At 43.2% G+C, this 25,548-nt stretch overlaps 1 protein-coding gene across 1 annotated transcript; it reads right to left on the minus strand.

Annotated features, from left to right (window-relative positions):
• Window positions 1-4,411: 4,411 nt before the first annotated feature.
• On the minus strand, window positions 4,412-25,548 carry LOC149456973 (olfactomedin-4-like). The gene is made up of 6 exons (XM_089684228.1): window positions 25,492-25,548; window positions 24,187-24,355; window positions 19,167-19,375; window positions 15,873-16,029; window positions 6,060-6,457; window positions 4,412-4,852 (listed from the first exon to the last, which is right to left on the minus strand). The coding sequence occupies exons 1-6, from the start codon at window positions 25,546-25,548 to the stop codon at window positions 4,412-4,414; spliced, it is 1,431 nt and encodes a 476-aa protein (XP_089540354.1).

Below are 25,548 nucleotides of genomic sequence, written 5' to 3' on the forward strand. Positions count from 1 at the left end.
AATGACATCGATTCATTCAGGTTTTTTTTTTTTTTTTTGCTTAGCTGTGATTTGGCCACAGCTAATCACATGACATGTGCATGTGATTAGCTGTGACCATTCACAGCTAGGCAGTAGTATACAATGGATGTCATGAATGAAGCCATCCATTGTATACAACTGTCATGTGACCTGCTGTGATTGGTCATGTGGCAGAGCCTGGGGAGGAGTTCAGTGTGAGCGTCCCATTACATCTAGCGTAAAACTAACACAGCATTTCATAAAACATCATACCAACACTCAAACATGGAGGTAGTAGTGTGATGGTCTGGGGCTGCTTTGCAGCCTCAGGATCTGGACGACTTGCCATAATTAAACCATGACATCTGCACTCTACCAGAAAATCCTGATGTCCGACCATCAGTTCATGACCTCAGTCTCAAGCGCACTTTGGTTATGCAGCAGGACAATGAATCGAAACACACCATCAAGTCCACCTCTGAATGGGTCAAACAAAATTAAGGTTTGATCTGATTGATATGCTGTGGCATGACCTTAAACAGGCCATTCATGCTCGACAACCCTCCAGTAAGGCTGAATTAAAACAATTCTGCAAAGAAGAGTGGGACAAAATTTCTCCACAGTGATGTGAAAGACTCATTGCCAGTTATCGCAAATGCTTGATTGCAGTCGTTGACGCCAAGGGTGGCACAACCGGCTATTAGGTTTAGGGGGCAATTACTTTTTCAAATAGGGCCAGGCAGGTTTGGACAGCTTTTTTTCCTTTATAAATGAAATCATAATTTACAAACTGCATTTTGTATTTATGTGGGTTATCTTTGTGTACTATTAAAATTTGTTTGATGATCTGAATCATTTAGGTGTTACAAATATGAAATACAAAAATCAGGAAGGGTGCAAATACTTTTTCACAGCACTGTAACTTTGTGATCCCTGCAACACATTGAAAATAGTCACCGTCACTATCATTAGATGTTGTAAAGGACAGGAGTATATAATAGAGGTTTGAATGCCCACCAACCCCAAAACATGCATGCAAGGAATCAAAATGGTACAAACTGTTTAGGAATGGATGATCCAAACTTTTCATATTGTACTTCCAGATTCATACAAATCAATTTCCTTACAGAAAGGATTACTAGAACAAAATTGGATAAAAGAGTCCAAGAAAATTTTAATTGTTGGTTAAAAATTCATATAAAAGCAGCCAACGTGTTTTGGGGGCAACAGCACTCCCCCTTCATCAGGGTTCAACACAGGATAAAATTTGGGCAAACTCAAAAAAAACAGTGACTTCATGGATCTAAACTAGAACAAGTACTGAACTCTCCATATACAGTAACAACCTGACAGCAGTTGCTGAGTAGTAATGGATGAAAGGCCCTCCAACCCCAAAAAACATGCATGGAAGGAGTCAAAATGACGCAAACTGCTTTGGGGGTGGACTGCCCAAACTTTTCTGATTTTTACTTCCCAATTCAGGCAAATCAATTTCCTTGTCACGATTTCATAACACCGCAGTTTTAATAAATGTAAAGCTAAACTCTAGCCAAAATATTTTTTTTTGGTTACAGTGGGGAAGGGTTATAACAAGTCAAGTTTTTATTGTTGCCCATGTGGGGAGATTCCCTCCCACCTCCTGTCCAAAAAAAGAAATAAAATGTGTGGAGCTGTTCTTCATGATGTGCATTTATAAAACAAGTAAAAAGAAAGGTCCATGACTCAGCTTTGCCATGCTTATGAATTTATTGTAGTTAGCTTTTGATTTACAATCAATTATTAAAAGAAGCATTATGATGAATGTCTTTTGATCAATATTTGAGAGAAAACTATTGAGTATTGTAAAGAGGTTTTAAAGAGGAACTGAATTTATTAACAACATATTTATAAACTTATACTAAGCCAGCTGAGTACAGTAAAGCAAAGTAATGCACCTACAATTGTGAGCTGCATAGACCTCTATCCCTGCATTAGTACTGTGCTAACAAATAATCAGGCTATGGTGATTGATGAAACATTCTAGTACAGGCAGGGCGGACTGACCATTTGGAAACTCGGGCACTGCCCGAGGGCCCGGGGTCAGTAGGGGGCCCCATGAGATGCCCCTGGTACCTTTTTCATAGGCTTTTTTGAGTTTGGGCAAGGACACAGGGGCCCCATGATCCCCTATTGCCCGGGAGCCCCATGAGTTGTCAGTCCGCCCCTGAGTACAGGTATAGTACCAAATTCAACCAACTTAGTTAGAGCCAGTACAAACACAGATACTTAATTGGGTTGTAAGAAACTGCAACCAAAATTTGTTTGATCTGAGATCTTCAGTACTATTCAGTCTACCCATTTCCACTGCTGTCTCCCAGCCCTGTAAGAGCTTCTAAATGCAGGGAGGCAGGTCATTTGACTGGCGCGTGCTCTCAGCACAGACAAGTGTTTACATAGGGCCTCATACTCCTGGCCTCTTGGCATTAAAGCCCACCCACTGAGAGCTTTGGATATAGTGGGGAGGGAATATTGCATCTGTCAGGGTTTTTTATTGCTGTCTGTATCCCCATTTGGGAGACTCACCCTCTCTATTTGGCCTGTTTACCTTTATCATCAAGATTGAAAGTACAAGAAAATTCCAAATTTTGGGTTGTTCTCATAACCAGAATAGAGGGAAAATCTTCCAATCAGGACACTATTTCTGGTGAAAAACAATGATTCCCTCACTTTGGAGGAATTTCCTCTCACTTCCTGTTTTGGCTATGGGACAGAAAGTGAGGGAAAATCTCCCCAATGGGACACAAGTGGCAAAAAACTGACAGGATTTAAGGTTTTAATCCTCAATCCAAAATTAAAAAAAAGTTTTTGGTTCTACTTTTATGTGTTGAGAAGGAATTTGAAATTGTATGGAATGCTTTTATATCCAATTTCCATTAATCAATAACAATAATTCCAATGCCACAGGATATCCCAATTTGCTGCTCCATGAGCTGTTACCACCAAAGGAAACATCACATAATCTGACATACGCAAACGGCAATAGCATGGGGTAAAATAAACCTGTTACAAACGTACACAAATTTAAGTAGGCATATGATAAAGACCGCAATAGACATTACCTTCAGTGAAAACCACATAGAAGAACCATTAGCTGTTCCTGAAATAGAAGTACCTGAAAGTATATATGCAGAACAGGACCTTGAAATACTCATGTTTGGTACTTACCAACCTTCACCTGTCTAGCCTCTTTTTAGGTCAAAGAGGTTGTCTTTCACATCATAGGGAGGCTCAGGGTGGGGGCGGGGTCAAGTTTGACTTTTAGGATAAGTTGAGAAGGTAATTTGTGTTTATATAACTTTTGTTGCCTCCATCTTTAAATTTATTAATTATATTGACCTGTTTTCACTGATTGTAATCCCTGCTTATGTTAGCATTCCCCATGTTTTGTGTCAGGTTCACATTAAGGCCAATTTCACATTTTTATGTATTACACTTTTTACAAAAGAAGATTATGTTAAAAGATGCATTTACATTTCTTGGGCCCCTTCACATGGGTCTTTTGATCAGATCGGCCTGTCAGTTTGTTGGTCAATGGGCAGGCAGTGATATTTGATTGTGTGGCCATTTACCATATGATTACCTCCAAATCTAGTTCCAAAAAAATGGAAAAGGTCAACGATCAGAGGAAAATCCCTTTACATATGCCTGCCCATAAACCTACCATGGGTCAGTTAAGCTCTGACAGGAAAAAACTACCATGGGTCAGTTAAGCTCTGACACAAAAAAAATTGCAAAAGGTCAATCGGAGGTAAAATCCCTTTACATCCACCTGCCTATAGCCCTGCCATGGGGCAATTAAGCTCTGGCAAGAAAAAACTAACTGAACACAGATGTCACAAAAGGGATAGCCATACCATTCAGCTCTGATTCAGCAGTGGATCTGTTCATGAATCCCCTACTGACTGGAATGGACACAGCCCAAATGAAAGGACCTTTAAGCTGGCCATAAATGGATTGAAATTCATCCGGTTCTACAGGGACTGACTGAATTTTGATCCATCTATGGCCATTCTCCCTAAAGAGAAGTCAATCTAACAATCGGCTTCTCTTGATTTGGAATGCTAGAAATTTTTCATTGAATCAGAGCCTGCAGTCAATCACACTGGAGTGCCCTGAGAATAGGTAAGTATAAGCATCTTCCTTTAACAGGGCAGTTAGTATAAGAGAAGGGGTTTGGTGCAGTCTTAAATGTAGTTCTAGCCTGGGATTCCATTTTAAAGAAACAAAAGGGTTGGGATTAAAAAAAAAAATCTTTTAATGCACTCTCAATTCTTTGCATATTATGTGTAATGTTTAGTGTTGCATTTGTTTATATGTTGAAATAGGAAACCTGCACTAAATAACATGTAATGATTATACAGATCAAATAAAGTTACTTTTTGGATACATTTTCCAGGAGGGAGTTAAAAGTGACATCATAGGTAACCTGATAGCCATCATTGAGTGCATAGAGCTGGTGGTCATTGGGATTGTAGGACAGATTGTGTATGTTCTCTTGCATTTTGTCAAACAGGATGCTTAACTTGCCTTCTTTTCCAGTTTTGGTATTGTACATGTAGAAGATCTCTTCAGTCTGTGTGTTCACAGCTCTGGTAGCATATAAGATTCCAACCGCCATGAAGGCATTGGTGACTGCAGGCTTGTATTGGTTGGTGTGCCAGGTCCGCTGTACTGCAAGAGTGGTGGCATTAAGCTTACTGAGGACCATGTTGCCATTACTATGTTCAGTTGCATAAATAACCCAAAGGCCATTTTCATCACCGGCAAAGTCAATGTCCTGCCAACTGGAAGAGGCATAGGAGAATCGATTACACTGTTCAACAAATTTTTATTTTATGCCAGTTTTGGAAACAAAAGGATCCATTTCTTAATGAATTTCACATTCTGAGTTCAAATATAACAATGAAATTTGTCAATTGGCTCTAGTTTTTCTGTAAACGGAAAGTTTTCTACTATAGGCGTAATGACTACATAATGCACAATAATTATATAGATAGATGTCTTTCCACAAATATAAAGCAAGTGATATTGACTACATAACAAAGCCTAAATGGCATAATATATTGCATAGGATTACCAAGAAAAATTATAGCCATAAGCTAAGTTGAATCATTTTAATACTTAGGATTCTCACTAGTTTTGTCTTCAGTTTGTGTCGGTTTTGCTTCTCTTGGCTTTTCTCTTGTATTCGAGGAAAGGGCTATCTCTTACAACTGCACGTGACTACACGCTTCAGGTTCTTCCTCACTTGACTCAACCACGAAGGATTCTGGTGCTTTAGGAATTGGTAGCCCCTCTCCATGAGGAACTGGTCGTATTGCCGATGGAATATTTGGATAGTGCACAGATAACGTTTTCTTCTTATTTAGCCCTTTTACAACTGGAGGCACCATACAAAAGTAACAATTACTAACATGATCTGTTGGCTCTCTCCAAATCATTGGCACAGCGAAAGGCATAGATGCCTTTTTTCCATTCAACCATTGCTCCAGTGCCGTCCCACAAGAATTGCAGCATATATGTGGTGCCCAGCTCTTGTCCTGGTCCCCTATCTTGCAGCCAAAATACAAGTTGTAGGCTTTCTTAATCATTCCTGTTATCCTCCTTTTTTGTGAGATAAAAGTTATTTCACCGCAGATATAGCAGAAATTATCGGCTTTATTCACACAAGTTCGAGGCATTATTGAGTAGCCTATATAAGCATAAAACGAAATGTAAAGACGCTGTCGAACTACAATCAGCTACAGATACTGCAGCTTTTATGCAGTGAAGTGATGCAATTAAAGGCTAATATTGCATCATCTCAGTATACATGCAATTTTCTATTAATCACCAGTATCAATTGCGCAATATGCAGCTGAAGTTGCATCATAATTTTGAATGGCTTACGTCATTAGATGGGTGAATATATCATGGAAACTAGAGCCAATCAACATTTTTTAGGGTCATTTTCGTTTTCAGCACCCCAAAATTATGTAAGATTAGCTAATTTTATGCCCAAAACTTTTTACCTGTTGAACAGTGTTATTGAAAGCAGCATCACTGAGAGTACTACGGCTTTCCACAGTATAGGTTTTTGTGTTATACTTGCAGATGTCTCTTGTATTGTAGCAGGTATAGTACATGGAGCCATCATACATAATCATTCCACTTCCTTGACCAGTTCTTGAATAATCATCATAATATATAAGGCCCTTCTCTACATAGTTTTGATAGCGTAACAGGTCAATATATGAGGGATAGAAGCGCAGGGTGTTCATTATGCGAGCATCTGATCTTAAAATAGCCCCCCAATATGTTTTTTGATTAGTGCCTGGATATGAGTCTCTTCCCCATCCGCCCCACTTGCTGCCGAATCCTGCCCAGTTCAGTTGCACTATAAAAGGCTTGCTGACATTTGTGATTTCTCCATGTTCACGGGTACATGCAAGATGGAATCCGTTTGTGAAAATGCTACGCAAAAACAATTACCACATCAAGTAACATAATAATAAAACAATGTCATATTATGTAACATTTTGAAAGTAAGCTTAAACGCCAATGCAACTAATTGTTCTCTATGTACATGCAGAAGGCCTTTGATTTGATGTGAAATCACCACATCTATGTGTGAAAAGTATAAATTATTAATGCAAGTGAAGTATGTTCTTTTTGTTCAAATGACTTCAGATAAGTGCAGCAGTCTGCCCAATCGCAGATCTGACCTTGATTTTCCGGAAATGGCTGTCCCTGGTATAGTAAAGGAATAATAGCATTCTGTGTTTCAATCCAGGGTTTGCCTTGATTTTTTTGAAGCAACATTACCATTCTTAGTGGTCCCGTACTTTCCTGGTATTCTTTCATTTCCACTTATTTAAACAGTAGGATGACCGCAGCCTGCTATTAAATCATAATATAATATAACAAGTCATAACTCAACTTTTTTATAGAAAAAGTTCAATTTTAGAATTTTGCTACAGGAGCCATTTTGTAATTTAATGTTATGGATGGCATTACAGCTTACTACACCAGATACTCAAGCAATAAAGTGCAGTGATATTCAACATTTGTATATACTTTTGGAAATAGTGCCATAACACCAATTTCTGCCCAAATTAATTAATTAATTTTGATTTAAACACTAATTTGTGGTGGCATATTTTTTTGCATGTGTTGTGATGAAATGATAAAAAAGAACTGAAAGATAAATGTTCACTTAGGGCTTCACCTCTTCACTGCATTACATACAGTCACATTTGCATGGTATTGTCAGGGATCCCGGCTCCGTCTGCCGCAATCGCGGCTCTGTCCCCCGCGCATGCGCATTGGCGGCAGATCACGCCGGGACACAGGAACTAGGTCCCGGCGAGCCGCGGCTGACAGGACGCCGCGCATGCGCAGTAGAAACCGCGGGCGCGCCTCAGGCGTCCAATGACAGCCGGGGGCGCGTCCTAGCTAGCCAATGACAGTGCAGGGCGCACTATTTAAAGATGCCCTGCACTGTCACAAATTGCCGCAAGGTCTATATGTGATCCTGAATACCTGCTCCTGCTGTGACCCTGTTTTTTGACCCTGACTACGCTGCCTGCCCCTGAGATTGACCCGGCTTTGTTCTGACTATTCTACCCGCTCCTGTGATTGACCCGGCTTTGTTCTGACTATTCTGCCTGCTCCTGCGTTTTGACTCGGCTTATCCCGACTGTTCCTACGGATTGATTTACCTGGCTGACCCTGCGTGTGACCCGACTACTCCTAGCCCGCCGATTCGGTACCCCGCTTACCCCACGGGGCCACTATCCGTACCACCCTGCTGGGGCCGCCATCCTCTTCACAGCTGGCTCTCCTGGTACCTACATACATCCCCGGAGGCCTCCTCGGCCGCTCTGGGTAGGTCTACCAGCTGGCAGACGGAGGGCTCCGCCTGGCGGATCCTAACAGTACCTTGCGGCCATGACAGAGCCAGGAAGTGGACCGGCGTCCCTAGAGGATATTTGCCAGCACCTGGCAACTTTGACCCAGGCTTTCCAGAACTTCCACAGTCGCTGCGCCCGACTGGAAGACCGCATGGAGACATTAGCCCCCCAGACTCCCCCTGCTCAGAGTTCCCTGTCTGTGGAACCTCCCGCTACCCCGGTATCCGGAGCGGTTGCCACACCCTTAGCTCCTGAACCCCGTGTTCCCCTGCCGGAGCGGTTCCGTGGGGACCGGAGCCGCTTCCGAGCCTTTCGGAACGCTTGCACACTATATTTTGACTTGCAGCCTCGCACATTCTCCTCCGAGACCGTCAAGGTGGGGTTTATAGTCTCTCTCCTTCAGGATGAGCCCCAGGATTGGGCCCACCGTCTGATGGAGAGGCGCGACCCCCATCTTGACTCCGTGACCGAGTTCTTTCAGGCCATGGCCGTTTTGTATGACGACCCTCAGCGGGCTGCTTCCGCAGAGGCTACCCTATACTCTCTGCGACAGGGCCGCCGGGCAGCGGAAGAATACGCGTCCGATTTTAGGCGTAGCATGGGAGACACCAGATGGAACGATGCGGCCTTATGTCACCAGTTCCGCATTGGACTGTCTGAGCCTCTCAAGGACGAACTCGCACGAGTAGGCCTACCTGACTCCCTGGAAAGATTGATTGAATTGGCCATTCAAATTGACCGTAGACTAAGGGAACGTCGACAGGAAAGGAGCAGCCAGGGTCAAAGGGTGGCATGGATTCCATCAAGAGATACAACTCCAGCCCCAGGGAACCATCCGCGAAACACGGAGATGGGAGACAACTCGGAACCCATGCAACTGGGACTGGCCCGTTCCCACTTATCGGTCGAGGAACGCCAGAGGAGGCGCTCACTGAACCTGTGTCTGTACTGCGGGGAAGCTGGTCACCAGGTGCGCTCCTGTCCTGCAAAAACGAGTAAGTCCACGCCCGTTTCTTGTTCCTTACCTGCAGGCAGGGATGATCAGTCTAGTTACCTGGCCATTCCTGTGTCTTTACAGCTCCCCGGAGGAATATTGTCGGTGACCGCGATCGTTGACTCAGGAGCCTGTAGCTGTTTTATTGATCTGACTTTTGCCCACCGGCAAAAAATCCCTCTCCAGACCAAAGAAAGGGGGTTCAACATTTTCTTGGCAGATGGGTCCAGTATAAAATCTGGGGTGGTGGACCAGGAGACACCACCCATTTTCACCACTATGGCAGACCATCACCAGGAGTTCCTCCGTTTGGACGCCATCGCCTCCCCCCTTTTTCCAGTCATTCTGGGGCTCCCTTGGCTGAGGGCCCATAACCCCCAGATTGACTGGGAAAAGGGAACGATTCATTTTCGGTCACCCTATTGTTTGAGTCACTGCCACGTCACAGGACCCATGGTTCCCCGGTTCCTCCTGTGCTTGGACGGAGACACCAATCTATCCCAGGTGATTCCTCCGGCCTATCATGACTTCTTGGACGTCTTTAGTAAGCGGGGAGCTGACGTTCTACCTCCACACCGTCCCTACGACTGCCCCATTGACCTCCTACCCGGGTCGGAAATCTCTTTCGGCCGTATCTTCCCCTTGTCCGAGATGGAATCGGGGGTGCTGAGGGAATATATCGACGAAAACCTTCGGAAGGGCTTTATTCGTCCTTCCACATCCCCAGCCGGGGCCGGGTTGTTCTTTGTAGAGAAGAAGGACAAGTCGTTACGGCCCTGCATAGACTATCGTGACCTAAATAAAATTACGGTAAAGAATCGTTATCCCTTACCCCTAGTCCCCGAGCTCCTCCAGAGACTGAGATCAGCAACGATATTTACTAAATTAGACCTGCGGGGGGCCTATAACCTTGTTCGTATCAGGGAGGGGGATGAGTGGAAAACGGCGTTCCGTACAAGATTCGGTCACTACGAATATTTGGTGATGCCGTTCGGGCTCTGTAATGCCCCGGCGACTTTTCAGCATTTTATCAATGATGTTTTTCGCGATTTTCTTGATATTTTCGTGGTAGTTTACTTGGATGACATCCTAATTTTTTCCCCCTCACTGGAGGTTCATCGGGGTCACGTGTCACGGGTCTTAGAACGGTTGCGCCAACACGGGCTATACGCTAAGGCTGAAAAGTGCTGTTTTGAACAGCACGAGATCACATTCTTGGGACTGGTTCTCTCTTCCGCGGGGGTCGCGATGGATCCCCAGAAGGTCACGGCGATCTTAGATTGGCCAATACCCGCCGACAAAAAGGGGGTACAGCGCTTCATCGGCTTTGCTAACTTTTACAGAAAATTTGTTAGGAACTTCTCCGGCCTGGTCTCCCCGATCACGCAACTGACGAAACAAGGGGTCCGCTTTAAGTGGACCTCCGAAGCTCAGTCGGCCTTCGATAAGCTCAAGAGACTGTTCACCTCTGCTCCCATTCTCTGCCATCCGGATTCTTCGCTCCCATATGTGTTGGAAGTTGACGCCTCCGAAAACGCGGTAGGAGCGGTTCTGTCCCAAAGGAATGGTACCAAGGAACTACTGCACCCTGTGGCGTTCTTCTCCAGGAAGCTGACACCAGCGGAGCGCAACTATGACATTGGAGATCGGGAGCTCCTGGCCATTAAAACCGCTTTGGAAGAATGGAGGTATTTACTGGAAGGGGCCACTCACCCCATCCTAATATTTACAGATCACAAAAACCTAGAATATTTAAGGACGGCAAAACGACTGAGACCACGCCAAGCGAGATGGGCTCTTTTCTTTTCTCGATTCTCATTCCATATAACGTACCGACCCGGTACTAAGAATACCAAACCAGACGCCCTGTCCCGCATGTTTGAGGACCCCGACGACGCTGCGGTACCAGACACCATCCTGCCTTCTGGAAGCTTCCTCGCGCTACAAACGGAACTGCGCTCCCGGCTTCTTGATGCTTCGGTAAGACTACCCGTTCCGTCTGGGTCACCCCTCCAGAGCCACGGTGGCCTGTTTTGGAAGGAAGACCGAATCATGGTCCCAGAAGAGGTGCGAACCTTGGTCCTAGGGCATTGCCACGACCATCCAATGGCAGGTCACTTCGGGGTGACGAAGACTCTAGAACTGCTACGGCGCTCGTTCTGGTGGCCGGACATGATCAAGGATTGTGAGCGTTACGTCCGGACGTGTCCCACCTGTCAAAGGAACAAACCCTCCAGGAGTAGGGCATGGGGATTGTTGCGTCCATTACCTATACCCAAGCGGGCCTGGCAAATGATAGCCATGGATTTTGTGGTCGAACTCCCACCATCCCAAGGCCACACAGCGATAATGGTGATCGTCGACCGCTTCTCGAAGATGGCGCATTTCGTGCCCCTGGAGAAGACCCCATCGGCACCGGAAACGGCACGGATCTTCATTCGGGAAGTGGTAAGGCTTCATGGAGTCCCCGAAGACATTGTGTCGGATCGGGGGGTGCAATTCACCTCCAGGTTCTGGAACGCCCTATGTAAAGCGCTGGGAATCAAGCTGTCGCTCTCGTCCGCCTACCACCCGCAGACCAACGGTCAAACCGAGAGGACCAACCAAACGCTGGAACAGTATTTACGATGCTACACCTCCTATCTCCAGGATGACTGGCTGACGTTGTTGCCTTCTGCGGAGTTCTCATACAACAACTCAAGTCACTCAGCTACGGGTCAATCGCCATTCTTTTCTAATTACGGGTATCACCCCACATTCCTCCCTGATCTAATGCCTGAAAATCTGGTACCGGCGTCGCAGGACATCTTGAACTTCTTTTCCGTCAACAACAAGACTATTCAGGAAGCCATCGCTAAGGCCCAGGAGGACAGTAAGAAGGCTTTCGACAGAAAGAGAAGAGGAGATTTACTGCTTCAACCAGGAGATCTGGTTTGGCTGGCAACAGCCAACTTGAAGATGCTGTGCCCCTCAAAGAAGCTGGGACCCAAGTACATTGGCCCATTTCCTGTTAAACGAATGGTCAACGAGGTGGCCTACGAACTCGAGCTTCCGCAGACTTTCAAAATACATCCTGTGTTTCATGTATCTCTCCTGAAGCCGTCCAGACCGGATCCCTTCCCAGACCGAGAATCCAGACCTCCCGAGGCAATCGCCATAGGTGACCAGGAGGAATTTGAGGTGGAGGCTATCCTCAGTTGCCGAAGGAGGGGGGGCCAGACTCAGTTCCTGATAAAATGGAAGGGTTATGGTCCTGAGGAGAACTCCTGGGAACCCGCCCAGGACGTTCACGCGCCCAGGCTCATCCGGGAGTTTTTTCGTGCTCACCCGCGGTGGAGAGATCAGTGGGGCTCCCGGAGGGTGCCCGTTGGGGGGGGGCAATGTCAGGGATCCCGGCTCCGTCTGCCGCAATCGCGGCTCTGTCCCCCGCGCATGCGCATTGGCGGCAGATCACGCCGGGACACAGGAACTAGGTCCCGGCGAGCCGCGGCTGACAGGACGCCGCGCATGCGCAGTAGAAACCGCGGGCGCGCCTCAGGCGTCCAATGACAGCCGGGGGCGCGTCCTAGCCAGCCAATGACAGTGCAGGGCGCACTATTTAAAGATGCCCTGCACTGTCACAAATTGCCGCAAGGTCTATATGTGATCCTGAATACCTGCTCCTGCTGTGACCCTGTTTTTTGACCCTGACTACGCTGCCTGCCCCTGAGATTGACCCGGCTTTGTTCTGACTATTCTACCCGCTCCTGTGATTGACCCGGCTTTGTTCTGACTATTCTGCCTGCTCCTGCGTTTTGACTCGGCTTATCCCGACTGTTCCTACGGATTGATTTACCTGGCTGACCCTGCGTGTGACCCGACTACTCCTAGCCCGCCGATTCGGTACCCCGCTTACCCCACGGGGCCACTATCCGTACCACCCTGCTGGGGCCGCCATCCTCTTCACAGCTGGCTCTCCTGGTACCTACATACATCCCCGGAGGCCTCCTCGGCCGCTGGTGGCCCGCTCAGAGGTCGTGACCTGGCCCAAGACTGTTTCAAGTCCATCCCCACCATCAGGGGCCCTGGTGAAAGCACAGCCTGGGCTTAGACCCCACGCTCTGGGTAGGTCTACCAGCTGGCAGACGGAGGGCTCCGCCTGGCGGATCCTAACAGGTATGTTATAGAAGGAAAACTTTCAATTATATTTTCAAATAAATGTAATTTGTGTAAGGTAAATATCTGGTGCTGCACTTTACGTAACAGTCATATGTAAAAAAAACTAACACTTCCATTTACTACAAATCTATCAGACTTTTTTCTGCTCCAAATGAGTGACAGTCGACAGGGGTTATCACAGAACTTAAATGAACATCAGCTGCATTTTACACCATAAGGTCTCATGTACACAGGATGTTTTCCAAGGTTCCCTGAGAAACATTTCTCCTAGCAGTAAAAAAGAAGCTTAAAAATGCACCTAAAGCTGCATTTTGTAAATGTGTTTAGGCGCATCAACCATTCTTTTTTTTTTGCTCAGATGCTCCTCTCCTGAACTCGCAACTGAGGTTTTTTTTTCAGCCTCTAAACGCTCCTTTTCTAATACACCTGTAAACATCTATGTTTGCATGACTACATATGCTAACATAAAGGAGCATTTAGAGGCTGAAAAGAAATAGTCAAACGCACTAAAAAATTAGCATTGCTTATGCCCAGTGTGCAATAGCCATGAAAAAAATAGCCAGTGGCCTTAGCCCTCTATTAGATTTGCTCTCTATTAGTGTTTTGATCTCAACCCAAAATTTGGGATTTTCTTTTACCTTCACTTTCAATGATAACCGTAAACAGGACAAATGAATGAAGGGTGAACCTCCCTAACAGGGACACAACAGTAATCAAAACCTAGGTGTTCTAATCCACCTCTACTCTTTTCAAAACTGAAAACAAAATTGCCTTTAGTTACACTTTAAAGTGGTTTTAAAGGCTCAAGGTTTTTTATAGAATGCATGAAGGTAAAAAAACCTGCTGTGTGCAGTAGTGCCCCCATCCTCCTCAATACTTACCTGAACCCCATCGCGATGTGCACGACAGCCTTGGCTGTCCTGGGTCTCTGCCTCCTCATTTGCTGAGACAGTAGGTGGGAGCCATTGCCTCCCACTGCTATCAATCACAACCAGTCAGCCAATGAGGAGAGATAGGGGGCAGGGCCAAGCCACAGCTCTGTGTGTGGATGGACACACAGAGCAGGGGCTTGGGAAAATGCCTACTTTGGTGCCCCCATAGCAAGCTTCTTGCTATGGGGGTATCCAACAGAAAGGAGGAGTCAGGGGGACCCGAGAAGAGGATCCAGGATGCTCTGTGCAAAACCACTAAACAGAGCAGGTAAGTATAACATGTTTTTTAATTTAAAAAAAAAAAAAAAAAAAGAACCTTTAGTAAACTTTCCCTGACATCATGGCTAAGATCTGTCTATTATTTAAATGACTGTTCTGGAACAGTAACTGTCAGGGGGACCATTACTTGCACAACTAATACTAATGCTAATGCTACAGCTAATGCTCATTCTTCTGCAGGTAATGCTCGTGCACATGTACCAGCACACAGACAAGCCCAGGCTAATATGCAGTATGCACTGACACATAGATGTATCTGTGTGTGTCAGTGTGTATCAGCATGCATGTCCATGTGCAAAGGTGCCAAGCTGCCTTTTTAAGGGAAACTTTGGTGTGTCCTAATTGCTGGATGTAGTTCAGCTACTATATGCCTGTTTATACTGACTGATCTCCCGTTGCTGACTCGGCTAGTTTCTGACCTTGCTCTGTGGATTTCAGATACCGACCTCAGCTTGCCTCTAACAACTCTCAGCCTGCTTACCTGGTATTGACCTCGGCCTGCTACTCGACCTCACTCTGCCTGCTTACCTGGTACTGACCTCGGCCTGCTACTGAACCTCACTCTGCCTGCTTACCTGGTACTGACCTCGGCCTGCTACTGAACCTCACTCTGCCTGCTTACCTGTTTCTGACCTCGGCCTGCTACTGAACCTCACTCTGCCTGCTTACCTGGTACTGACCTTGGCCTGCTACTGGACCTCACTCTGCCTGCTTACCTGGTACTGACCTTGGCCTGCTACTGGACCTCACTCTGCCTGCTTACCTGGTACTGACCTCGGCCTGCTACTGGACCTCACTCTGCCTGCTTACCTGGTACTGACCTCGGCCTGCTACTGGACCTCACTCTGCCTGCTTACCTGGTACTGACCTCGGCCTGCTACTGGACCTCACTCTGCCTGCTTACCTGGTACTGACCTCGGCCTGCTACTGAACCTCACTCTGCCTGCTTACCTGGTACTAACCTCAGCCTGCCACCTGACCACACTTCAGCTGCATCGAGTCTGACCCTATTTCACCTTGACAGCATCTTGTCCCTTGCAGTCCCCTGCTATCAAGCTATCAGCATCCATGCTTCTTTGAGCCTTGTACCTCAGTCACCACATTCAGGGGTGCTCGGACCAGAGCCGCAAGGGAATCCCTCTCACCAGCTTGGTCTCAAACCAAGGTAAGTGACAGTAACACTAAGTACTGCTGCAAGAGGGTCATAAATACCAATTGACCAATAAATACCATTTGACCAAAAATATACCAACCAACCAATTATTGACCATTTTTGGGAAAAATCCAAATTCATTGGCTGTTTTTTTGTAGTCTCTAGTCAGTTACTGTTATACTGTGTGATAAAGCTAACATTACTGGCCTTTTAACCATGGATATACATACACACTGAGATGAACCCTAGTGCACATGCCACATATGATTGCTGCTAGTTATCATAATAGTAGGTTTTTGGAATGTGGGAGAAACCAACATACTGTATATTAAAAAATAGATACAATACATAAATAGATATTCTTAGGAAACAATTAAAAAATATTTTGGACAATAACAAGCATATACATTCCTGTGACCTACCAGAGGCACGTGGAAGAAGGGAAGGATAGTTTGGTTTTGTATTGTTCTTCTCACACTCCTCCAGTCGTTTCTTCAGATCTGCAATCTCTCGTCTGATCACCAGCACATTGTTCTTATCATTGATCTCTATTTGGTTCACCATGATGGAAATGTTATGGATCTAGAATAGAAAACACAAAAGCTGATGAATGGATTGATCACATCAGTAAATTATTAGTTTACTTAAAAATGAAGATTCATTATTTGAGTTCAGAAATTGTTTCCAATTCGATTAATATGCATTTTATTGCTAGCCATAGATAAAAAAAATGTTATAACTTAGTCTTATGTCAAATGAAGCAACATATACCAAACAGTGAGCCAATCTGGAAGGAAGAGACTGATCAAACAGGTATGAAAACTTTTTCTGAACTATTCTTTTCTGCCACTACCCCACTCCTTCAAAGCACTAATATTGTGCAGAAGCACATTGGTTTGTAAAATATATGGACGATCACATGCACTGAGGTGATCAGTTCTTACCCTCACATGTCTATGACCATTTTTAAATACTTCAACACTAACAAGCACAAGAGGTGAAGTGAAAGAATAGATCTAGATGTGGGTTTAAAGTAGAACTCTAGTCAAAAACAACAACAAAAAAAACTAATAGCCCATTAAAAGACAACATAAAAAGCTATTTTTCTCACAATGCTCACCTTCAGTCCAGAGCTGTCCCCACAGTACTTCTTTATATCACCAAATGCCCCCAGTTTTTCAGGTTGAATGATGGCTAGCATTATTCATCCCACTTCCTCTGAGCCCAAGTTGCCATGGACCGGACCCCTTCCTCTAATTAATAGTAAACTTGTGCTGCTCTTCCCCCTCTCCATTTAAGCTCTGCTGTACAGGGCCTGCAAGTGGCTGATGTCAAGTCAAATCTGGCTTGTATTTTTAAAAAAGCATACATTTGATGAAGTATTCATAAAAACAGAATTGCATTCATTTGTGTCAGTTATAATATACCGGTATATATTATCATTTATAATACATACAGTTGTGTTCAAAATAATAGCAGTGTGTTGAAAAAAGTGAATAAAGCTCAAAAGCCTTCTAATAGCTTTTATTTCTATACACACAAATGCATTGGGAGCACTACACATTCTATTCCAAATCAAAACATGAAGAAAAATATATCAAATTTGTGTTGTTCCTCTCAACAAATTAAAGAAAAGGGAATATTAGACTGTTCAAAAAAATAGCAGTGTTTGTAATCTTCTTTACAAACTCAAACATTCACTATATAAACTGAAAAATGTTTGAAGATTTTGCTTTCCTTTGAATCACCTAATGAATATTTAGTTGTATAAGCACTGTTTTTGAGAACTGCTGTATATCTGTGTTGCATGGAGTCACCCAACTTCTGGCACCTGTGAACAGGTATTCCAGCCCAGGATGATTGGACTACATTCCACAGTTCTTCTCTATTTCTTGGTTTTGCCTCAGAAACTGCATTTTTGATGTCACCCCACAAGTTTTCTATTGGATTAAGATCTGGGGATTGGGCTGGCCACTCCATAACGTCAATCTTGTTGGTCTGGAACCAAGATGTTGCATGTTTACTGGTGTGTTTGGGGTCATTGTCTTGTTGGAAAACCCATTTCAAGAGCATTTCCTCCTCAGCATAAGGCAGCATGAGCTCTTCAAGTATTCTGATGTATTCAAACTGATCCATAATCCCTGGTGTGCGATAAATAGGCCCAACACCGTAATATGAGAAACATCCCCATATCATGATGCTTGCGCAACCATGCTTCACTGTCTTCACAGTGTACTGTGGCTTGAATTCAGTGTTTGGGGGTCGTCTGACAAACTGTCTCTGGCCACTAGACCCAAAAAGAACAATCTTACTTTCATCAGTCCACCAAATGTTACGACATTTCTCTTTAGGCCAGTCAATGTGATCTTTGGCAAATTGTAACCTCTTCAGCACATGTCTTTTTTCCAACAGTGGGACTTTGCGGGGGCTTCTTGCAGATAGCTTGGCTTCACATAGGCGTCTTCTAATTGTAACAGTACTCACAGGTAACTTTACACCTTCTTTGATCTTCCTGGAGCTGATTGTTGACTGAGTCCTTGCCATTTTGGCTATTCTTCTATCCATTCGAATGGTAGTTTTTCACTTTCTTCCACGTCTTTCAGGTTCTGGTTGCCATTTTAAAGCATTTGCGATCATTTTAGCTGAGCAGCCTATCATTTTCTGCACTTCTTTATATGTTTTCCCCTCTCCAATCAACTTTTTAATCAAGGTACGTGTTCTCCTGAACAATGTCTGGAACGACCCATTTTCCTCAGAATTTCAGAGAGAAATACGCTGTAACCAGCATGTACAACATTTGCTGCCTTCCTTTCTTAAATAAGGGCAATAATTGCCACCTGTTTTTCAAAGAATGAATGACCTCAGTAATAGAACTCCACACTGCTATTATTTTGAACATGCCCCTTTCAATTAGTGATTCAATTACACAGAATCAGCAGCATGCATGTCATGACTGTTGGGTCTGTTGGATTTCTATTACTCTACTACACCTGCTAGTAAATTATTTGCCATGTAGAAGTATCATTTCTACCAAAAACAGTGATTGATCAGGTTAGTGATGTCTGACTGCTATTATTTTGAACACAACTGTATATATTATATATATAATGTTCAGGGTTTGTGTAATCTTCAGGCCTAAAATGTTTTTTTAAACGTGTGCAAAAATGCAAAAACGGCTCTGGCAGCAAAAGAGCTAAAGGTGTTAAAACACATTTTCATACATTCTCAAAATAGTTTTTTTTTCTTGGGGAAGAAAACAAGAAAAGAGCACTCCATAAACATGTGTCAACCTCCTTAGGAGCATTTACAACATTCCTTCAATGTGTGACCATAAGGAGGCAATGAGCCTGCAACATTTGACATTCATGGGTATATTGCAAAGCTTGCCAAATGCTTGCTAAATGTTGCAAGCAAGATTGAAATTAATGCAAAGCAACAGAGCATGCTGGGGTTTATTTACTAAAGCTGGAAAGTGCAAAATCAGGCTCACTTCTGCATAGAAACCAATCAGCTTCTAACCTCAGTTTGTTTAATCAAGCTTTGGCAATAAAACCTGGAAGCTGATTGGTTTCTTTGAAGAAGTGAGCCTGATTTTGCACTCTCCAGCTTTAGTAAATAAACCCCACTGTGTGTACTTACAAATTTAATATTGGTGCAAAGAACATGCATTGGATTTACAAAGCCTGTCGAAAAGTAAAGAAAATCAGTTCTTGTCTCACCTCCTGATAGAGAATGTCCATTATCATGCTGGAGCCATTAAATGATGCTTTAAGCTGCAGTACAAAAGTCTCCATCTCTTTGATTTCACCCTTGAGGAGCTCAAACTCTAGCTCAGTGTAGGAGAGAGCTCCCTTTTCCATGATCTCTACACGGCTGGTTAGGTTCTTCAGTTGCTCTGCATATTTGTTTAGTGTGCTGGAAAAGTTGTTGATCTGTAAAGAAATTTTAGATCAGTAGATACTACTGTTAATAGGACTTATAGTCAGCAAAATTAGCAGCATTAAATCCTAGTTTTGCCTTACTGCATAATCATCAGCCATCTACAGTAGCTAATGCACAGTTCAGGAACCAGCACCTTATATAGCTCAGTAAAAAAAGCAATGGGGATGTGCAAAATATATTAACCTATATCTATCAATTTGGGACCATCTCTTTAAGCCAATCTTCAGGCACCCAACCCAGTCCTTGTTTTCCTGTTTATCTTAAATGAGGCACTGAAACCCAGAGAAACTCACCTGAATTGGATGTCGCTTGGTTCCCCATGGCATCTCTTCTTGTAGCGGTGGCCAGTGAACAGAAGTTGCTCTTCTGTTCAATGCTCAACTGCTCAACCAACCACTCTTATGTCCACCCCATGTCATGATATCATGATAGAAGGTTATAGTACCCTGAGGGTCGTGCCAGCCTATGGGTAGCAAGAAGTTGTCAAAACAAAAGAAGTGGGCACTGCAGACTGGATCCTCCCGTCCACATTGTGGGACCAGAGTTTAAGGTAATTAAGGCTTTTAGGTAGACTTTTAAAAAAATATTTAGTTTAAGTATAAGAGGGGAAAGGTGAGTGTTTTCTTTTTTCTTTCATTCTTGGAGATAAGCTTCAACCAAGCAGGCTTCAAAAACATGCAATATATTCGTAAATAAACTTTCAATATAGTCACTGGTGTTTTTCTTGAATTAGTATGCAGACAGTAATCTGGAGAATGGCAGGTTCTATATGTTCTATTGCAGACTTTTTAGCCAAAACTTTGAAACATTTGTGTGCTTATTTGAGGGTAGTAAGCCTGGGGTCAGATTTTCTACAGTCATGATGCTGATTTAAAATATGCAATGTGTTAACTCATAGGCAACATGAAAAAAATTAAGTGTATGAGAGTGTTAACAAAATAACTCTTAATTATGCCTTTTTTCTGTTGGCAATGAAGTCTGTGTTATGGTTATTGCTCAGCTACTGTATTTGATACATTCCTAAAAAGGGCTAGTAACTCTTAAAAGAAATTTTTTTTTATACACTCAACTAGGTGGATTCAGCATCGGTCCATTGCTGCATCCGTCCCCCACCACTTTTAAGACTTTGAACTGAGCGATCAAGCACCGTTGATCGCTACGTTCTCAGCCTTCACTAAACAGAAAGCCAATAATTGTCAGTCACTAGCTTTTTGCTCTGCCCCCCCCCACTCCCCCATGCTGTGGAGGGGGCGCTGTCAGCTGGAAACAGGTCACAAGACTGCAGAATGAACTGCACTCCTGTGATCAATAGGAGAAGGAAAGCCAAATGAGTTTTGGCTATACTTCTCCTTTAACCACTTTAAGTCCAGACACTTTTACCCCCTTCCAATTTTCAGCTTTCAGCGCTATCACACTTTGAATGACAATTGCACAGTCATGCAACACTGTACTCATATGATTTTTTAGCATTTTCTTTTAGACAGATAAAACTTTATTTTGATGGTGTTTATTCACCACTGGGATTTTTATTTTTTGCTATATAAATGAAAAGGTGAAAAATGTAGAAAAAAAGTGTTTTTTCTTATAAAATTTTGTAAATAAATAATCTTTCTTCATAAATCTTGGCCAAAATGTATTCAGTTATCTTTTTAGTTAAAAAAAAATAACCCACATTAGTTTATAACCAAAAATTATAATTTTTCAAAAAAAGTTTTAATTTTTATTTTATTTCTTTTATATTATTATTTATGTTTGTTTTTTTACATACTGTCACCCTAGGAGTACAGTGTAACCATAGTGACACTGTACTACTTGTGGGGAGTGATGAAGATTTTTTTTTTTTGCACTGATTGCTTTTACACATATAAAGGCTATAAAAGCAATCATTTTTCTTTCTCTCTGGCTGCATTCTTGCAGCCATTGAGTAATACTGTGAGAGCTGTGATTGGTCACAGCTTGTCACATGGTACAAGGCTGTTGTGAATAGCCTTGTACCATGTGATCTCTGTGATCATTCACAGATTTCATACGTAGTAAGCAATGATGTCAGAAGTGACATATTGCTTACTACTGTTCATGTGATCACTGATTGGCCAATCAGTGATCACATGATCGGGACCTCACACAGAGGTCCCGTACAGCGATCGGTGTTCCACTGTGTTCCGCTGTGTCCAGGGAGTGCACACAGGCTAAAATGGCGGGCGCCGTTTATGACTTGCTAAGCAGGGCGAGAACCTTATGTGGTGATGAGATGAGGAAACAGCTTCCAATGGTAAAATAAACTGGGTTCCCTGGGGGATTAAACAAACCTTTTCAATTATAGTGATGATTCTATTTTAAAACACCTCTTCTGCAAATTTAATTGGAGCATTCTCTTTTTGGCTGTAGATTCATGCACTTTGACACTTTCGCTTCTGTTTGCTAGCATGGATGGAGATAATTTAAATGTTTTTTTGCTGATTTATTTATTTATTTATTTATTTATTTTTATTTTCACACTGTCTCTTTATTTTTTCACTTTTATTCCTATTACAAGGAATGTAAACATGCCATGTAATAGAAAGATGCAGGTCCTCTTTAAGGAGAGATCTTGGGTCAAAAAGACCCCAAATCTCTCCTATACCATTAAAAGCAAAAGATCTTTTTTTTTTATCATTTTAAAAAAAATTGTTTATATCCGCTGCCAACCGGAAGTGACGTCATGACGTTGCTCCGGTCCTCCATCATGATAGAGGTGATCAAAGATCATAGAGTCTCTCATCACCTCCCTCTTCAGCTGGCCGCACCATCGGATCATTTGTCGAACACCAATGAGCGGCGGGGGGGGGGCGTGCCCTCCTGCCGCTAAGGAAAGCAATCCAGTGGCTGAAGAACCACTAGGACCACTTTCAGTAGAAAGCTTGACGTCAGCTGAAAAAAAAATTCTGAGGTTATAGCTGATTCCTTCAGCCATAACCCCAGTAAAACCAATGGCCACTACTCCGTACTCTTACTACTTGACCTCTCTGCGGCTTTTGATACTGTCGACCATCCCCTCCTCCTCAAAAAACTTCACTCTCTTGGCCTCTGAGACTCCGCTCTCTCCTGGTTCTCCTCCTACCTATCGCAGCACTCCTTCAGCGTTACTTATATCTCTGGCTCCTCCACTCCCTCTTTCTGTAGGGGTCCCTCAAGGTTCTGTCCTTGAACCCCTTCTCTTCTCCATCTACACCTCTTCCCTTGGTCACTTGATAAACTCCCATGGCTTTAAGTACCATCTCTATGCTGATGACACACAAATCTATCTTTCTACTCCTCACCTCACCCCTTCAGTCTCCTCTCGCATTACTAACCAACTAAGTGACATATCAGCATGGATGTCACTCCATTTCCTCAAACTAAATCTTTCCAAAACTGAGCTCATACTATTCCCTCCAGCCCGTGCCCCCTCCCCTCACTTCTCCATCAAGATCAATAATATGACCATCAGTCCCTCCCCTCATGCCAGGGTACTAGGTGTAATCCTAGACTCCAATTTGTCCTTTCAGCCCCAAATCCAATCGATGTCCAAATCATGTAGACTTCACCTCCGCAACATCTCCAAGATATGCCCGTTCTTAACCTCTGAAACTACTAAGCAACGTATTCACTCCCTGGTTAGCTCTCGCCTTGTCTATTGTAACTCCCTCCTCATTGGCCTACCTCATCGCAGGCTATTCCCTCTTCGGTCGATCATGAATGCTGCTGCCAGACTCATCCACCTTACTAACCATTCCGTATCTGCCATCCCTCTCTGCCAATCCCTCCACTGGCTTCCCATTGTCCAACAGATAAAATTCAAAACATTAACAATAACATATAAAGCCATTTATAACTCTGCCCCAAATTACATCACCGATCTTGTCTCCAAATATCACCCAAACTGTACTCTCTGCACCTTGCACGACCTCCTGCTATCTAGCTCCCTTGTCTCCTCCTCCCCAGCTTGTCTCCAGGACTTCTCCAGAGCTTTCCCCATCCTCTGGAACTCTCTATACCAATTTATCAGACTATTGCCTACTCTGCTCACTTTTAGGTGATCTCTGAAAACCTATCTCTTCAGGGAAGCCTATCCTGCCCTCAGCTAACAATGGAATATTCTATTCCTCCTACCAGTCCATCCCCCAAAGTTATTACCATTTGTACCACTAGCCCCTCCCTCTTAGATTGTAAGCTCCAAGGAGCAGGGCTCTCCTAACTCTCTTGTATTGAACTGTATTGTTGCTGTATTGTCTTCCATTATATTGTAAAGCGCTGAGTAAACTGTTTGTGCTACATAAATCCTGTATAATAATAATAATAATAAAAAAACACTTGACAACCGCAACGTATATATACAAATGGTCAAGTGGTTAATCCTTTAACTAGTAAATGCCCTGTTGAAGAAAGAAAAAGCATACTGTCTTGTGTGAACTAGGGAAAGTGAATCCTGAAGCGTAGCTGAAGGGAGCCTAAGCTGAGTCCCTCATGAGAGGATCTAAACATTGGTTAGTAAATGTGTAGGCATCACCCAACCCATCATGTCCAATTACCATCTACCTGTTACATATCTATCTAGATAATCAGATTGTCTATATTCTCAGAAAACAAGTAAAATCACGTCTAATTTACAGTTAGACAAGTTTTACTACTCAATATATGTTGATATACTTTATAGTTCCCTTTAAGGCAAATTAATAATCAAGCTGAAAAGAGCACTCTTTAGGAATCAACTAGGCATTAAAATTTTTGAAATTACTTTTCCATAGTTTCTACTCATATATAGGAATTACAGACTTTATATCTTAGCAATTTCCTTCTCCACAATGATTGTCAGATTGTGGTTTGCCATCTCTAATTTTTCAAACCGGTCAAGCGGGAAGGTGGTATCTGGAGTGTTGACGGTACAATAACAGACTCCATTCTCATCCAGGAAACCCGATCCAGTTTCAGCTTTCAAACCCTTCGTCTTGTAGGAGACAAACATACACTTACACATCACCAACTCACAGCAGTCCCTGTCATTAATAATACACTCACCATGTATTTTTAGTTACTTAAATTAGAACTAGGAGAGTAAAAAACACTAAGAGAGAGTTGTAAAAAGCCTGTAACCCCCTGGGTTGAACATTCAGCAGAGCTGAAGCCAAGAGGTCATAGAGAATCCAAGTTCTGCTGCTAAACCTACACAACAATCTCGAAACAAGACGCAAGAACTGTAGTTTTGTGCATGTATGCATTATTTTTAATGTGCAAATTCAAAGGGTTTACATTAAAAAAACAACTTTACTTCTGCTTTAGAGACATTACAGATTATACGGAAAAAACCTGTATGCAGTACATAGAGGTAAATAAATGTGCATTGAGATCTGTGACATACGCCATGAGATACATGGTAGACACTGACTTTTATGAAGCAGTACCTACCTTTCTATCACAAGCTGAAAATCTTCATTATAAATATTTTTCATGGAGGGACAGTTGTAAAGCAAAGGAGAGCAAACAAAAGAAGAACTGTTCCTCTAAAATGGAGAAAATTGGCATGTATGAAAATTTTAAATGTTGACAAGGACACAGGCAATGGTATATATTATTTCCCTCTAAGAATCCCATGTTAAAATATAAATTCATGTTATATATGGACTCAATATTCAACCTTATACCCCTTTTAATACAGTACTGGCCTGGTATTAACATAAGAACTGTAATGTATATTCTTGTATGGGTTCCCAATGAAGGAAATGTCTATGACATGGCTGTGTATTGATTGCTATGTTATTACACCTAAAATGATGTTACATGCCCTCTGATGCAAAATGTAATCTAATCAGTTAATCATTTCAGCTAAAGGCCTATTCATTTCATCTTGAAAGACATTCTAACACTGTCAAAATACCTTGGGGTTGGTTGCAAGAAAATCAGGGAAGAGAAGCATAGCACATATGCCTGTGTACCCTACTGCCGAGGAACAACCTATAGAAGCAACACGGATCAAATACACTAGCTGTAGATATTTAAACCCACATACCAATCGTTGTATGTAGTTTCTAAAAACAAAACAGAAAGTTATCCGTAATTAATAACTTCTGATGAGACAAGACTTACAGAATTGGCAGCCTGAGAATTCCAGATGCTGAGCAGAAGAATGAAGAAGGTGTACAT

This window comes from Staurois parvus, unplaced genomic scaffold (genome assembly GCF_062004578.1).
Source record: "Staurois parvus isolate SC_StPar_1 unplaced genomic scaffold, SC_StPar_1.0 ptg000340l, whole genome shotgun sequence".
In the NCBI taxonomy this organism is placed as follows: domain Eukaryota; kingdom Metazoa; phylum Chordata; class Amphibia; order Anura; family Ranidae; genus Staurois; species Staurois parvus.

Bases quoted from the DNA above. Each gene is read 5' to 3' on its own strand.
- LOC149456973 (XM_089684228.1), bottom strand. From the start codon at position 25,548: ATGTACACCTTCTTCATTCTTCTGCTCAGCATCTGGAATTCTCAGGCT. The intron at 6,458-15,872 runs CTGGTAGGTCAC...TTGCATGTACCC, and splicing joins TTCCCTTCTTCCACGTGCCT to GTGAACATGGAGAAATCACA. The intron at 4,853-6,059 runs GTTCAACAGGTA...TTTGTTGAACAG, and splicing joins ATGCTGCTTTCAATAACACT to TGTAATCGATTCTCCTATGC.